Below are 15,174 nucleotides of genomic sequence, written 5' to 3' on the forward strand. Positions count from 1 at the left end.
CTGCTAAAAAAGAAAGGTAATTTCTCTGCCCACTCTTCCCCACTGCTCTTGGCTCTGTGCCCCTGCTGCCTTACTCAAGCTAGCTTGGGTACTCAGAGACATGGTCACAGTGAGCTCAATTAATTCCAGGGGAAAAAATTAAACAAGACTAAGACAGCAAGTTAAAGCTGTTTCTCCTGTGAAAAGACAGGCTCCAGAGCCACAGATAAAGTAAATGCAAGTAAAGAGAAGATAGCAGGAACATTCTGGCAGCTGCCAATTGTTAATTTGACTAAGTAATCATAGAACAACACACTCCAGCTTTTAATTTTTCAAGGAAGTCAAGCTGACAGGATAAAGAAAATGATGCTACTTCTAGAAACTGGCAGAACTGGTTGACTTAGAAGGCTTCAAAAAAGACAGATTTTACTTATTTATAAAAATCAAATTTGGTTTACCAATTACTACCAAGGGTCAGTCTTTCTAGATGAGCTTCTCTCTTCACTGACTATCCTTTGACAGTGCCCTATCGCTCATGTGCATCTGTGACTAGTCTGCCATCATTCATTAGCCACAAAATGTGCAGACTGCTTGCACAGATGCGTAAGTAATGCAGGGTAGGAAAAACCTCAGAAGAGTGAGAATAAGGCTAAAAAGAAAAATGGGCGCTTAGGAAAAACAGAAACAACACAGAAGAGGAGAAAAGGGAACTTATTCTGGAAAATAGCACTGGTAAGCTGGGGAAGCAGAAAATAAAGCAAAGCATGAAAAGTAACTCCGAAGAAAAAAAGAAAGAAGGGTGTGCGTGCAGTAAGCACAGCTCCCAAGAATGAGCACTAAGAGTAGTGGCATTCCCAATCAATTCTCTTCACAACTACATACGCAAGTAAAGTTATGTTCATTTGCCCTCAATACTCAAATCTTTTAATCTTTTCCAATAAAAAGCCAAAATTAAATAAGGTTAAGGAGAATTCTGAGAGCAGTACTCATAATAAAAAAACCAAGCAGCTACACTTGAAAGAATAAGATGTCCAAGTCTGAATTATTCTTAGTGAACAATTTCATAATTTGCAATTCTGTATAGCAGGAGGATACGAACAGGTCAATATGCCTGCTTGGACATAAGGAAGGGAGGAAAATACTGCTACTTACAGCTGCCACACATGGCTCTGGTAGGCATTAACAGATGGCTAAAACTGCTTTTCCTTTAACATTATGCAATATCGCTACAAGGAAGCAATACCATGATCAGACACTCCAATTCTGAATAGTGACCAAGAAAATTGACACATAAAGAGAAAATACTAGCATGCTCTAAAATAAAGATTAGAAATAAAAGCATAACCTTCCAAAAAATACTGCATGTTATTGCCTTCGTTTCTTAATGAAACAGAAGAAACCATAGATTGTGGAGGTTTTTTTATGACTACTATTTCCATATCCATCTGCAGTTGAAAGAATACTTGTAAAATTGGAAAGGACTGCAACTATTTCAGGTTAGTTAAACAGTAAAATAATACTCATGTATGTTACATTTAAGATGGACTACTGGAGGTTAATCTTAAAGAATTCCTTCCCCTGTATTTGTGTTCAATTTCTCTGTTCTTCATTTGTTAGAATATAGTGCTTTTCAGTAAGCTTTCTCATTTTTGCTCCTACTTTTGAGGCAGTGCAAGAAGCTCTACAAATGTATTTATAGTCATTTGCATATTAGAAACACCCACATTAGTTTATATACACAGAAATACTAGCCACTCACACACTAACATTAATAGAAAAATGCTCACAAAATAAGTGCAAGCAAATCAATTCATCACATTCCTACAAGAAAAAGTGCTGGTATTTATTTTAACATTTTAAATGGAAGTTCCTCTTCTAAAATTTGTAACAATTTCCTGATATCTACCCCTTCACCTAATTCCGTAGCAAAGAAAGGAACAGAAATAGATGCTAAAGTGATCATGTCTTAATTTCAGAGAGAATCACATTTAATTCTTTACAGGTGTAAGAAGAGTAGCTTTTTCTTTTCTAGAAAGAAATTAAGTTTAGGGTGAAACCAGTAGCAGCTAATTTGACTAACTTGCCTGTCATCAAGTGGGAGCTTCTGATCTTTATCATATTCACGTGAGGTCCTAGCCAGAAAAAAAGAATTCTGCAGGGCTGTATAGGTTCCCCAATCTGAGGAGTCAAAGCCTTCAGTAGCTGTGAGCTGTTAGATTTTGTGAACTGAGATCACAGAATGGTTTGGGTTGGAACGGACCTTAAAGCTCGCACAGTTCAAACTGTCATGGGCAGGGACACTTCACACTAGACCAGGGTGCTCAAAGCCCTGTTCAACCTGGCCCTGAACACTGCCAGGGATGGGGCAGCCACAGCTTCAGCGGGCAACCTGTTCCAGTGCCTCCCCACCCTCACAGTAAAGAGCTTCTTCATAATATCTGGTCCAAATCTACCCTCTTTCAGCTTAAAGCCATTTCCCCTTGTCCTATCGCTACATGCCCTTCTGAAAAGTAATTCTCCAGCTCTATTGTCAGCCACTTTTAGGCACTGAGAGGCTGCTCTGAGATCTCACTGAAGCTTTCTCCAGCCTGAACAACCCAACCCTCTCAACCTGGAGAGGTGATCCAGCCGTCAGAGTATCTCCATAGCCTGCTCTGGACTTGCTCCTACAGGTCCACATCTTTCTCATGTTGGGGGTCCCAGAGCTGAATGCAATATGATGATGCATATACACCTTCAGTTTAGCTTACACATGCAAGAAAAATTCCATCTAAACCAGATTACATTCTCCATGAAATAAATGTGCCATTTTATTTACTTTTTTTTAACCCTAACTGGTTATATTATACATAAAAAAAAGGCAAAAAAAAACCAAACCAAAAACCCAAAAACCATGAAATCCCACAGTTCAGTGTTTGTCTTGCAAATATATACTATCAGACTTGCCTTAGGCTGACCCTTACAATTTATGCTGGGATTCTCCCTGCTCCTATTATACCATTAAATTACACAGAATAAGTATGACATAACAAAAAACTCTTCCATTCAATGTCAATTCTGTCACCATCTTCCATTACTTTCCACATTTGACAGCATCCTGTGAAGTCTGTTTAGTTTCCCTCCCATATTTTTTGGCCTATTACACAGTTTCTTGACATGCCAGAAGAAAAGATGTGTTTATGAAAATCCCTGGAGAAGCTAACTGTAGAATACATACACAACAGGAAAAAATCCACACCTAATACACTGTCGTGGTTTAAGCCCAGGCCGTAAATCAGAACCACGAAGTCCACTTCCCCCCCCACCTTTCTTCCCTCCGCTCCTGGAGGGACCGGGAGGAGAATCAGAAGAATGCAACTCCCACGGGTTGAGATAAGAACAGTTTAATAACTAAGGTATAACACAAATCACTACTGCTACCACTAATAGTAATAATGATAAAGGAAATAACAAGGAAGAGAATACAACCGCTCACCGACCGGTACCTCACCCCCACCCTGCCATGATCCAGCCCTTCCGGGCCCCCAGTTCTACATCCTGGGCCTGACGTGCTGTGGTATGGAATACCTCTTTGGCTAGTTTGGGTCAGGTGTCCTGTCTCTGCTTCCTCCCGGCTTCTCCTCCTCCCTGGCAGAGCATGAGACTCACAAAGTCCTTGGTCAGTCTAAACACCTGTGTTATCAGCTTTGTTCCCAGGCTGAAAGTCAAAAACACAGTGCTGCAACAGCTACTAAGAAGGAGAAAAACTGACTGCTGCTGCTGAACCCAGGACATACACTGAGGTTTTTATTTGTAAACAAGTCACAGTTTTAGTTGACAATGCTTTAAAAAGTGGCGAGATAGATTGAGAAAATGTTCATCTCAAACATAATGAAGTCCTTTTGCCAATACAGACTTTCACCCACAAGCAACACTCAGCAATCACAGAGAATAATCCTGCACACACTCCAGTGTAGATCTCATTTTTTACATAACAAGTCAGACATGCTCAACTCAAGCCCTTAATCCAGCCACTCTATGCAGAGGTCAGAGATCACATGATTTAAGGCACAACTGTTAATGAGCAAGTTTTGCTTCTTCAAAGCAAACACAACCAATGGAGTGCTTTCTAGTCATTTACTTACAGATGCTCCTAAACTGAACAGTGTTATACTTCAGGAAGGAATAGCTTCACAAGTAGCCTTTTCAGAGGCTTTGTATTTGCACATACAGTGCCACCAGCAAGTGTTATTTAAAACAGCTGTGCTTGCTAGCATCTGTAAAGGTAACAAGATTAAAATACTATGGTTTAAAGTTTACTTTAAAGTTTTGGTTTAGTCAGCAATTTACAATAACATGTACATAAATTATTTTTTACTTTTCAAGGGGTGTTGCATTGTGTTCTTAGCCAAAACATTGGTATTTCAACAGAAATAAGCCTGTATTTTTTTCCAAGTGATTTCAATAGACTGAGCCCCAGGGCATAAGAGCTTAGGGACTTCTCCACATAAAAAAAAATACCTGAGAGACCTAGCATTAGCATTCAGTCATCATGAGATTAACTTAAAATCAAACATGCATTACACTTTTAAGTGCTCAGTTTCAAAAAAACATTTAAGCACGTATCTAGCTCAATCCTGATCCTCAGCTATTTGAAGGAAAAAAGCCAAACTCTTCTTTTAAAATTCCTAGAAAAGGATACTCAGAAAATTCTTTTTTCAAAAATCAATACTATTCATTAAATTTTCAAACCTGGTAATATCACATATTAAAAAAGTATACTGAAGGTTCTGCTTTATGCAGCAAGTATTTGCCAAAACCACACTCAAAGGTAAATTCCGTTGCTTCATGAGTTTATAGCTAACTCATCTCTGAGGAACAGTGGAAAAAATTAGATCAAGAATCATAGCACTGGCAGGTGCATATGACAGAAAGAGCAGTCAGCCTTACCTAGCCATGAGGCCTCTTTTCTCCTTGGCAGATACGGAAAAAAAAAGAAAGTTAGCACAAATTGCACTTTGTCCTCTTGGAATACTTCAATTCACCATTCCCACCACCACTTTGAATCAGCAAATGGAGCCAACTAAGCAAACTCTCATTCCCATCTGTGATAAACGCAAGCTGGTTCACCTACCACAACTAGGAAGTGCATGAAAGGTGCTTCTAGTCATGTTGATAGTCACTTTTTCTGCAGCATATGTGACACAGCTTAGTAAATCTATGGTGTGACAGTTCACAATGATTCTATTCTATCCAACTCCTAAGCTTCCAATCAGGTCACCCTGTACCTTCCTGCTGGTACTGTAGCACACTTGATCCCGCAATGAGTAGGTTGGGTGAACTGGCACAAGAGACACATAATCTTTAGGGGTTTTTTAGTTGGATGCATTTTCTACTGATTCGCTTTCCTGAACTGGCTTATCCTGGGACCACACAAATATCATTGATAAACGTGTGCACCTGGAAGTGTTTAAAGGTAAGTTTCATAACTAGCTGAAGTCAAGCTAAAACTGACCTGCCCTCAAGAGGAGTGGTCAGACCCACAGTCCTGGCTGCCCATCTTCCATTACCTCTTACCAGTTCTCACAACAGCACAGAAATGGTTTCAGTTAGGGTCTAACTCACAAAGCAAGTATCCCAATTCACCTACTGGCCACACAACTTTAAGAGATAATCCCAGGAAAGGTAAAGGACTGTGTCTGCGTTTCACCATGGCTTTAGACCAGCTTAAACTCAATTTCAAAACCACACCCTTTAAAGCCAGCAACACAAGTGTTTTCACAGCACACTCTGATGTCTTTCCTCTCTTGCTACTGCAGTCCCTCCTCAAGTCATCTTCACCTTCCCCTGGTCTTGAGCAGCTTTCCAAGCTCTGACCAGAGCATTCCTACTTAACCCCATTTTGAGCACCTTTCCCCTTACAAACACAATCAAGGAAACACATCTAAAGACCTAAGGGCATCTACAAGTGTAGCAAGAAATTACTAGATTTGAAAACTGCACAAGACAAATTGTAGTCTAATGTTACACCACGTACTAGGCATGACAGGCCTGAGGGTTCAGTTGAGCCAGACTCCCTACGACTTAGAAAAAGCTTTTGACTTTGTTCTACTGTCTCACGCGTAAGAGATCCCTGTGTTTCTTTCAACTACAAGGCTGCTATGAAAGCCAGTTCTTTATGTCATACTGTCTTCGAAAAACAGCAGAGGACAGCGTGCATGCTGAAATATCAATTACTGAGGCTGCTCCCATCTAAACATATCAGTATCAATGGCAATACCACCCAATTTTCAAGCAAACAGCAAAAAAACATTTTCCTCTTTATTTCCATAAACTGGATTCTGCAAAGTTAAAATGTAACCCTCTTCCACGCTTATAATGCCTCATTACTATCCTGAACAAACAGGTAAACACAGTGAAACAAATGCTGTTGAAAGACTTAAAACCTGTGAAATCTGAGAGGAATAAAATCTATGTTTAACAAGTAAAGGCAAACTGAGTCAACACAAATTCAGGTCAAACCAGATATTTACCACTGATACTTTAAGAGTGCCTACTTCACAAAGTTAAAAATCAATTACTGCCCAAATCTGAAGAAAATATGTAGAGCTAAAACTCCAAATAGTTGAAATCTGTTTTAGGTGTTTTACTAGACGCCTGAGAAGCCACATTATTACCATTGAGAAAAAGCCCAAAGTGATGAAAAACTGTAGTTTACAAGAGAAGTGAGAACAACTGTAAAAACAATCATGTAAAACGGCAAGAGAAGCATTGACAGTGAGCATGACAAAGTGGAAAAATAAGGAAAACTGAAAAGCAAGCGAATGGATACAAGACATCCATAACCCTACCGGGCAAGGAGCATCCAAACAACAAAAGAAATGGACAAAAGTTGTCAAGATTACAACATGAGAATGATAGAACTGTCAGTAAAAACACAAACCCAAACAACTTGAAACTATTTAATAAGTTAAAAATTAATATTTAATAAGTTAAAATATTTAATAATTTATTTCAGGGAGGGATTCTACAGGTACGTAGCGAGTAAAAGACAGACTAGGGACAACGCAGGCCCCCTTCGGAACATATCTGGAGAACTGGCTACCCAGGATTTGGAGAAGGCTGAGGTTCTTAATGACTTCTTTGCCTCGGTCTTCACTGGCAAAGGCTCTGACTGCACCACCCAAGTCTTGGAAGGTGAACGCAGGGACTGTGAGAATGAAGACCCTAGGCCCACTGTAGGAGAGGATCTGGTTCGAGACCATCTTAAAAACCTAAACGTACACAAGTCCATGGGACCTGACGACATCCATCCACGGGTCCTGAAGGAGCTGGCGAATGAAGTTGCCAAGCCACTGGTCATTATATTTGAAAAATCATGGCAGTCAGGTGAAGTTCCCGACGACTGGAAAAAGGGAAATATAACCCCCATTTTCAAGAAGGGGAAAATGGATAACCCGGGGAAGTATAGACCAGTCAGTCTCACCTCTGTGCCTGGCAAGATCTTGGAGCAGATTCTCCTGGAAGGCACATGAAAAACAAGGAGGTGGTTGGTGACAGCCAGCATGGCTTCACTAAGGGGAAACCCTGCCTGACCAATTTGGTGGCCTTCTATGATGGGGCTACAGAACTGATGGACAGGGGCAGAGCAGTTGACGTCATCTACCTGGATTTGTGCAGAACAAAACAGGAGGGAAAAAGCCAGAAAATTTAAATCCTATCCTGTTGCCATGATAAAATGCTTCCTAATATAACAACAAATATTATTAAACTCCTTTAAAGTACAGGCTGGTTAGGCAACCATACAGTCCAAAAGATGTGAACATTGTTTTTCATTAAGTCTGAAGAAACTCTCATGATCTGGATAAAAGATTATGGATTATAAATGGTTTCCATTTTAATTTAGTGCTGCCTTTTCTAGGTTTGATATAGAACTAACAAAAAAGCAAAAACTAGTAATGCTAAGTATTATGTCTTCACAGAAAAATAAACCCAGCACTTCCAGATGATAAAGAAGTAGTAATGGTCAAACACAGTCAATGTCAAAGGTGTTTAATGTAGTATTGTCTGATATTTTGATTAAGAAATTAGAATATACAGAAAGTTCATGTGCTCTATCTTGCAAGTCTTAAAAACTAGAGGTGAACAAGCTTTATTCTTGTGATTTGTTTTGTGACTATTATACATACTGTCCTGGTTAAGGACTATGCTAGCAGAAAAAAGACCCTCTCTTGGTCTTTTCAGTAGCTCACATTTTTAAAACTTAGGGTACTGTCAATATGAAAAACCGTACTGAGGGGACACTAAGCATCCTACAGAGCTTGTATTTCACCCCACTTTATTTCATGATTGTCTGCAACCTAGGAGTAAACAACGGTTAGTGGTGAACAACTGTGGGGAGAAGGCTACATAACACTCTGTTTCTCACACCATGCAGCTTATATTACTTGGGGAAGGTTGGGAGAGGCCAGAATAAGGTTATTTTACATACTAACAGTAGTAAAGTCATATCTAAAATGAAGACCCATCCTGGAAACTATCCAGAAAGCACCAAAAAGACTTTGAGATGGGTAATCATCTAGGCACAAGCTTCCAATGCAATGCTGTTTCCAGCAGGATCAGTACAACAATTTCTACATATGGGGAATGCTGAGCAAGAATGCAGAAGTTGCTTTACTACAGCAACTGGCCCTGGTATGACTACTAGAATAGCGCTTTGGTTTTGAGTACACTACAACAGCTATTGCACTCAGAGCAATGCCATGAAAACACTGAAAGAATGAAAGAACAGGATGTCATGGTTTAAGCCCAGGCCGTAAATTAGAACCACGCAGTCTACTTCCCTCCCCACCCCCCCAAGAGGGATGGGGATGGGAATCGAAAGAATGTAACTCCCACGGGTTGAGATCAAAACAGTCCAGTAACTAAGGTATAACACAAATCACTACCGCCGCTACCAATAATAATAATGATAAGAGAAATAACAAGGGAAGAGAATACGATACTGCCCACCAGAAATGAGCCCGACAGAAAAGAGGACGTGCCCTTCCGGGTAACTCCCAGTTACATCCCCCAGCATGACGTGCTGTGGTATGGAACACCTCTTTGGCTAGTTTGGGTCAGGTGTCCTGTCCCCGCTTCCTCCCGGCTTCTCCTCCTCCCTGGCACAGCATGAGACTCACAAAGTCCTTGGTCAGGGTAAACATTCTGACCAGCAACTGAAAACATCGGCTTTATCAATATTATTCCCAGGCCAAAAGTCAAAACCACAGCACTGCACCAGCTACTAAGAAGGAGAAAAACTGACTGCTGCTGCTGAACCCAGGACACAGGACTTCACAAGAGACTCAAAAGGGTCAGTATGGCTGCAGACCATAACAACAGTGCAGGATCTGATAATCATCAGCATATTAAATAAATACAGACATAATGTATTTGGATAGGTATCCCTCAAGATGTAATGAACAGAAACGAATTAAATTCAGACTGAAAACAGGTTTAGGTCTTAGACTAATTAAATTTGGAGGCAACTTTCCCAGCCATACAATAATATTTGTTACTGTTGGATTTTGTTTATTTTCCTGTTTGCTTTATAAGTAGTATCCTGCCTATAAAGAGAATTAGTTCATTAAAGAATCCTGAATGCCTGCATTAGAAGGGTGGATTAGATCTGCAGCCTCCTCTGGCCTCAAACTAGGAGGCTAAATGTAAGCCATGAAGCAAGACTCAAGCTTCAATAATAAGCACGCCAATCTGCCTGACACTCCATGGTTCCATTCTACTCTTAGTAATACCAGTAAACAATAACTGGTCTTTGAATAAGCTTACAGGTGTAAGCTTAGTCCCTGGAGTGATCCTAACTAAACTACAAAGTCCCATACCTTTACAGAACAATTAAGAACAAACTGCAACCTCATACAGCCCCACACAAAATCAACAGAATTCCACAGGGGATACAGCTGGACTGTAAAATCAGGCCTTTCACTAGCATTTTAAACAGAAGAAATTAGAGCCAAAGCTATCTACAATAAGTTTACCTATTTTCTTCACACCACCGCCAAAGACTACAAGGAGATACTGTGCTTCTAACTTCCTAGGTAGTTACAAATTGAACCACAGAGAGAGAAACAAAGATCGAAATTAAGTGTTTCAGCTGGGATTAATTGATAACTTCCACCTCTCTTGAACACACCCCATAAGCCTAAGGACAATGGTGGATGCACTACACAGTAGTAACAAAACAGATCTTCCTCCCCAGTAAAAATTCTTACCATTTTGGAGGAGACGCAGCCCTGAACAGCTGAAACACCTTTGGTAGTTCAGGACATACTAGGCCACACACACCAAGAATATTTTCCAAACAAAAAGGAGCAATACAAACAAAATCAGTTTTTTAAAGATTTCCAACCCCCCTCCTTAGATTTCAAAACAAACCATCCAAGCCTACCACTTTCCACACGATAGTCAGGAAGTTGTTCTTGTTTAGAAGATCCTAAGAATTTAAAGTCAGGCGGCCTACTACGATCATTTACTCAAATAACAAGTGCAAACAGTATTGAGTAGCATTCCCATGGTAGGGCTACACTGTATAAATTGAAGCAGAGCTTGCCATTGTAACTGTCACCAGAAACCTGAAGAAGGAAACAAACTAGCAGGCACTATACAGCACTATGTTACTGTGCCATCCCAGGCACAGTATGGAGGCTCTCCCTCTCTTGTAGCTACCGTATCACACTGCAGGGCAGCCAATGCCATGTACGTCTTAAGATATACACCCACAGGACTCCCTCTCTTTGGTCATCCACACACTCCACAATCCTGCCGAAGGATTCAAGTATACGTAAGAGGTGCCATATCACCTACAGAATCTGTCACCCCAAACATCTACACTCGCTTGTATTCACAGATTTGAAACAACAACACTTATCCATACGCAGAAGTCGAAAGCTCTCATTTGGTCTGTAGAAAAACATCCAAACTCAAGCTGAAAACATTAACAGCTGGTAAAATCCAGCCCTGTCCTCTTTCCTTCTTTACGATGACTACTCACTCTCACCATTTACCATTTCTACTTTTCAATTTGATGCCATTCAGCTTCACTCTCCAGCCACTGGAGCTTTGTTAAGTATAAACTGAATAAAGCACTGCATCTCAGTAAGAAAGTAGTCACATGGGGGGGGGGGGGGGGGGGGGGGAAAAGATGCTTCTCACTATTTCTGTTAATATGAACAGGGGCTTTTTAAGCATTAAGGCATTACTAAACTGTTTCTTAACTCTTTTCCACACTCTTCCTTGTTTAACAATGACTTTTAAAGACAAAACTTCATCATTAGTATTAACACATGCTCAGCCAACACGCTCTCCTTGCTCCCATCAGTAAACCACCCTTAGAAAAAAAAAAGATATATCAAGGAATATATTACATATTTTTTTTTTAATCAAAGCATTATACTGGGAGCTTCTCCTGAACTGCTTGTTCATATTTATATCCTACCAGTCAGTAAAGTTAGGGATACAATCCCATGCTTACATTCCTTACCTTCAATGCATTACTTTGAATATGGCTGCACAAAGGTGCACTTCATTTTGCTAGAACAACTTCAGATGAATTCTAGATGGTTTTGTACAGTTGTGCTGTCCTCCTTGCTTAGCACCTACCCATTGTGTTCGCCTGCAAGGTATATTAATGGCAATTTTGTTATTACTTCCAATTAATTCATGAAAAATGTCTTGAGTCTAGTAGACTAACTCCTGTAAGACTTTCAGGAATAATTCTCTCTAGCAACTATTTCCAAGATTAGTTAGCCAGCATTTTTTCACCCATTTATCATATACTATAAGATTATTCTGTATTACATGAGCAATTTATGTTACTTACTGTACTTCCTCACTAAAAATATTTATATGCTTCGCTGTTCCACTAGTCACCTTGCAACACTACTAGCAGAAAACAGTGGGATCTACACTGACATACTATATTGAGCTTGTGGTCAGAATGAGAGAATAAACATCCTTTGAAGCAAGAGGCTATTATATAAGTTCAGCTTGCTTTCACATGGGATGGAGAGAGGCCCACGAACTTAACCAGAAAGATACTACACAAAACCCACCAAAAGCAGTCGCATCATCAGTTTCCTAAGGCATTCATATTTTCCGCAGTGTTTCTACCTCTTCTCATCAGAATTACTTGAATCACCACTTTCAGATGAACCTTTCACAAATAAACATTGAGATCTTACAAAGATCTTACAGCACGCCAGTATTTTTTTTTCCCACTGTTCCTAAGAACATCTTTCCTACAATGATAATATTGTGTTCATAATATCTCATGGCAAAATGCAAGCCATAGAGCCCATATGAAAGCGAAAATTTCCTTTCCAAAAAAGCCCATCAAAAAACTTGGAATGTAATCCAAATTAGTCAAAACAAAAAGACAGTAAGAAGTGAAAGTCTCATTTAAAAATAAAAAAAATACACACAAAATATCTGAAAAAGCTGCATGACAGGTAATAGAAGGAAATGCAAGAAATCATGAGATTTTTACAGTCCTATAAAAAGCATCATTTTTATATGTATACCAATGTAAGCACTGATTACATGCTCCAACGTCACTACTTACATAAGGACATGGTGCTATTTTCTTTAAAAGTGGAAATCACTGAGTATTAAGGCCCCTGACCTTCAAAAATGACTGAGCACAGATGCACTACATTGTTCTGTGGGCAGGTCCTGTGACAATACTGCTACAGTAACAAATCCTCAAGCTTTTAACAAGCACTCCAGAAATGCTCTTTTAACAGCCAGTCTCACTACCAACATTAAAAACATCCTTCTCTTTTAAAGCTTATCTGCACAAAGGATTTTTAAGGACTAAGGGACACCCACTCAAATCCATGTAAGTAGTACCCTGTGAATAAGATATAGTCAGATAACACTCAGCATTTCCAGCAAAATCAAGTAAAACCCCTTCAAGACTAGACAGACAAGTGATATTTATTGTATAGTAAAAGATTCACACTGGTGTTAGAGAACACAGTATGTATTAACTTCCTTCCATATCTTTTGTACACACACTCAGCATTATACACCAAAGCAACAGTATAAAATTCTACCAGACTGCTCAACTAGTGAAAAACCCCAATTTAAACTGAGACACGTTTGTTCTCTACATAGTAATCACTCAAAGTTAATTTAACAAATACTGTCTTCGATCTTGGGAACACAATTGTTTTCTAACAGCCTGTAGACAATTCTTATTCTATTTTATAATTTCTGACTGCCCACCTAAAGTTTCCACAAGTTAACAACATTTTCTTTCAAACAGTATCAACATCCAACAATCTGGATCATTACTGAAAACTTCTGTAACTTCTGAAAAACATCAGACACTGCAAATGAGGGTACTTCTCCAGTTAGTCTGAAGGAACATGTAGCAACAGCCTTTGCACATCACTTTAAAAAAATAAAATAGTAAAAAATATATATATCAAGACACCTATTTGCATTGCTTTGCTAGTTAACCTTCTGAACAGACAGGTCTATTTTAAAGTCATAAGCAAGCACAATTTGGAGAGGTAGAGAGGAGTGGGTAGGATACACAATTGCATAGAGGCCTATAAAGCCTCTTCAGTCATCAAGAAAACTAAAAGTGTCTTTGAGATGTTGTTTAAGGAACAAGAGTACCATCTGCTTCGCAAAAACTGGAGCCTGGCATACCCACTAATCTTTCTCGTAGGCTGAAAAATCATTTCTTACAATCCTTAATGTATCAGGTGACAAGCCCACACGTAAGAGATTTTCTAAACTGTTTAAAATACATTTCAAAACAATCGCACCGGTCCTGAAGAATGCTCACGGTGTTGACAAAGGTAGGTGGCACAAAAGAAGGGTAAAAATGTGTCACGAAGCGACCTCCACACATCACCTATAAGTATTCCTCCCACTGCCTGTCCAACACGTTGGAAATGACAGACCGTTTCCTTTCAAAATAAACCCCACGCCACACGGGGAGCGCTGGGCTGGATGGGACCAGGCCAGACCAGCAGGCCGCTGCCAATAAAACGCAACAAGAAACATTTATTCTTCCTCCTCCGAACCGCGTCCCTCAGTCTAACGGGCCGCAGCACCCCCCGGGGCGGCGGGACCGGCCGCCGAGCCTGGCCGGACACCGAGCGCTGCTGCTCGGGGGCGCCAGTGCTGAGGCACCACCCGGGCCGCCTCTGCCCGCGGGGCAGCCGCGGGCCAGGAGGTAACCGGGCCCCCACCACCCGCCTCAGCCCCTGACACGGTCCCGGCCGAGACCACCACTGCCGGGGAGGGCACCACAGGAGGGCCTGCAGCCCTGTTCCCCTCCACCAGTACCCGCATCCTCCTCCTGGCCAGCCACCTCCCTGCCGCGGCCCGGCCCGGCCCTGCCCTGCCCTGCCCTCCCCGGCCGCCGCCGCGCACACCCAGGCCGGCAGCGGGAGGAGGCGGCGGCGCACCTCCCGCCTTCCACGCACCCCGCCCGCTCGCCTCGCACCACCACCCTTCCCGCGGCTGGGCGCCGTCCCGGCCGCGCCCCGAGCCCGCCCGTCGCCGCCTCCCGGCGGGGTGCCCTCACCTCCGGGTGCAGAATGGGGACGCAACCCGCTTCTTTCTCGTACTCCTCTAGCGGCGCCGCCATCTTGGTGCGAGCGCGGCGCCCGCTGCATGCCGGGTAATGTGCGCGCGCCCGCTGCGCTTACTTTCTCACCCCCCCTTCCCGCCCCGGCGGGCGAAGGGCGCGTGGCCGTAGGGCGTTTGGTGCCCCGCTGAGGGGGCACGCGGCTGTGAGGGGGTGTGCGTCCGGCTCCGCTGTCACAGGCTGCCGGCCAGCGCCGCCGCCGACCGCGGCTCCGGTAGGGGCGGTGCCGCAGAGCCGCTGTGGGAGCACCGCCCCTACCGGAGCCGCGGTCGGCGCCGGCGATAACGGGCTTTGGAGCCCTACGGCGGAGTAAGCGGCGGATCTCAAAGCGGGCGGCCGCAGCTGACGGATCGCCGGCGCGGGACCTTCGCTGCCTGTCTGCCCGCCTCCTTTCCCTCAGACCGGCCTTACCCAGCCCCGGCTCCTTGGGGCTGCAGCGGCAGCCTCGCTGGGCGTCCCTGAGGCAGGCAGCCGCCGATCGAAGAGAAAGCAAACGTTTCGGTAGATACTTTGTTGTTTGGAGGAGCCTGTCACTTTTTGGAGATACCAGT

At 42.3% G+C, this 15,174-nt stretch overlaps 1 protein-coding gene across 6 annotated transcripts in view; it reads right to left on the bottom strand.

Annotated features, from left to right (window-relative positions):
- ZDHHC17 (zDHHC palmitoyltransferase 17) overlaps positions 1–14,827 on the bottom strand; it is a 74,756-nt gene extending 59,929 nt beyond the window's left edge. For all 6 annotated transcript variants that reach the window (XR_013958870.1, XM_080638877.1, XM_080638876.1 and 3 more), the window contains exon 1: positions 14,561–14,827. Coding sequence is in view for 5 of the 6 variants with exons in the window: in XM_080638877.1 (XP_080495003.1) it covers positions 14,561–14,623 (63 nt within the window). In the remaining variant the exon portion in view is untranslated. The remainder of the gene's footprint in view (positions 1–14,560) is intronic.
- Between the last annotated feature and the right edge of the window lie 347 nt (positions 14,828–15,174).

The sequence above is a fragment of the Psittacula echo genome, assembly GCF_963264785.1.
Source record: "Psittacula echo genome assembly, chromosome: 1".
Lineage (NCBI taxonomy): Eukaryota > Metazoa > Chordata > Aves > Psittaciformes > Psittacidae > Psittacula > Psittacula echo.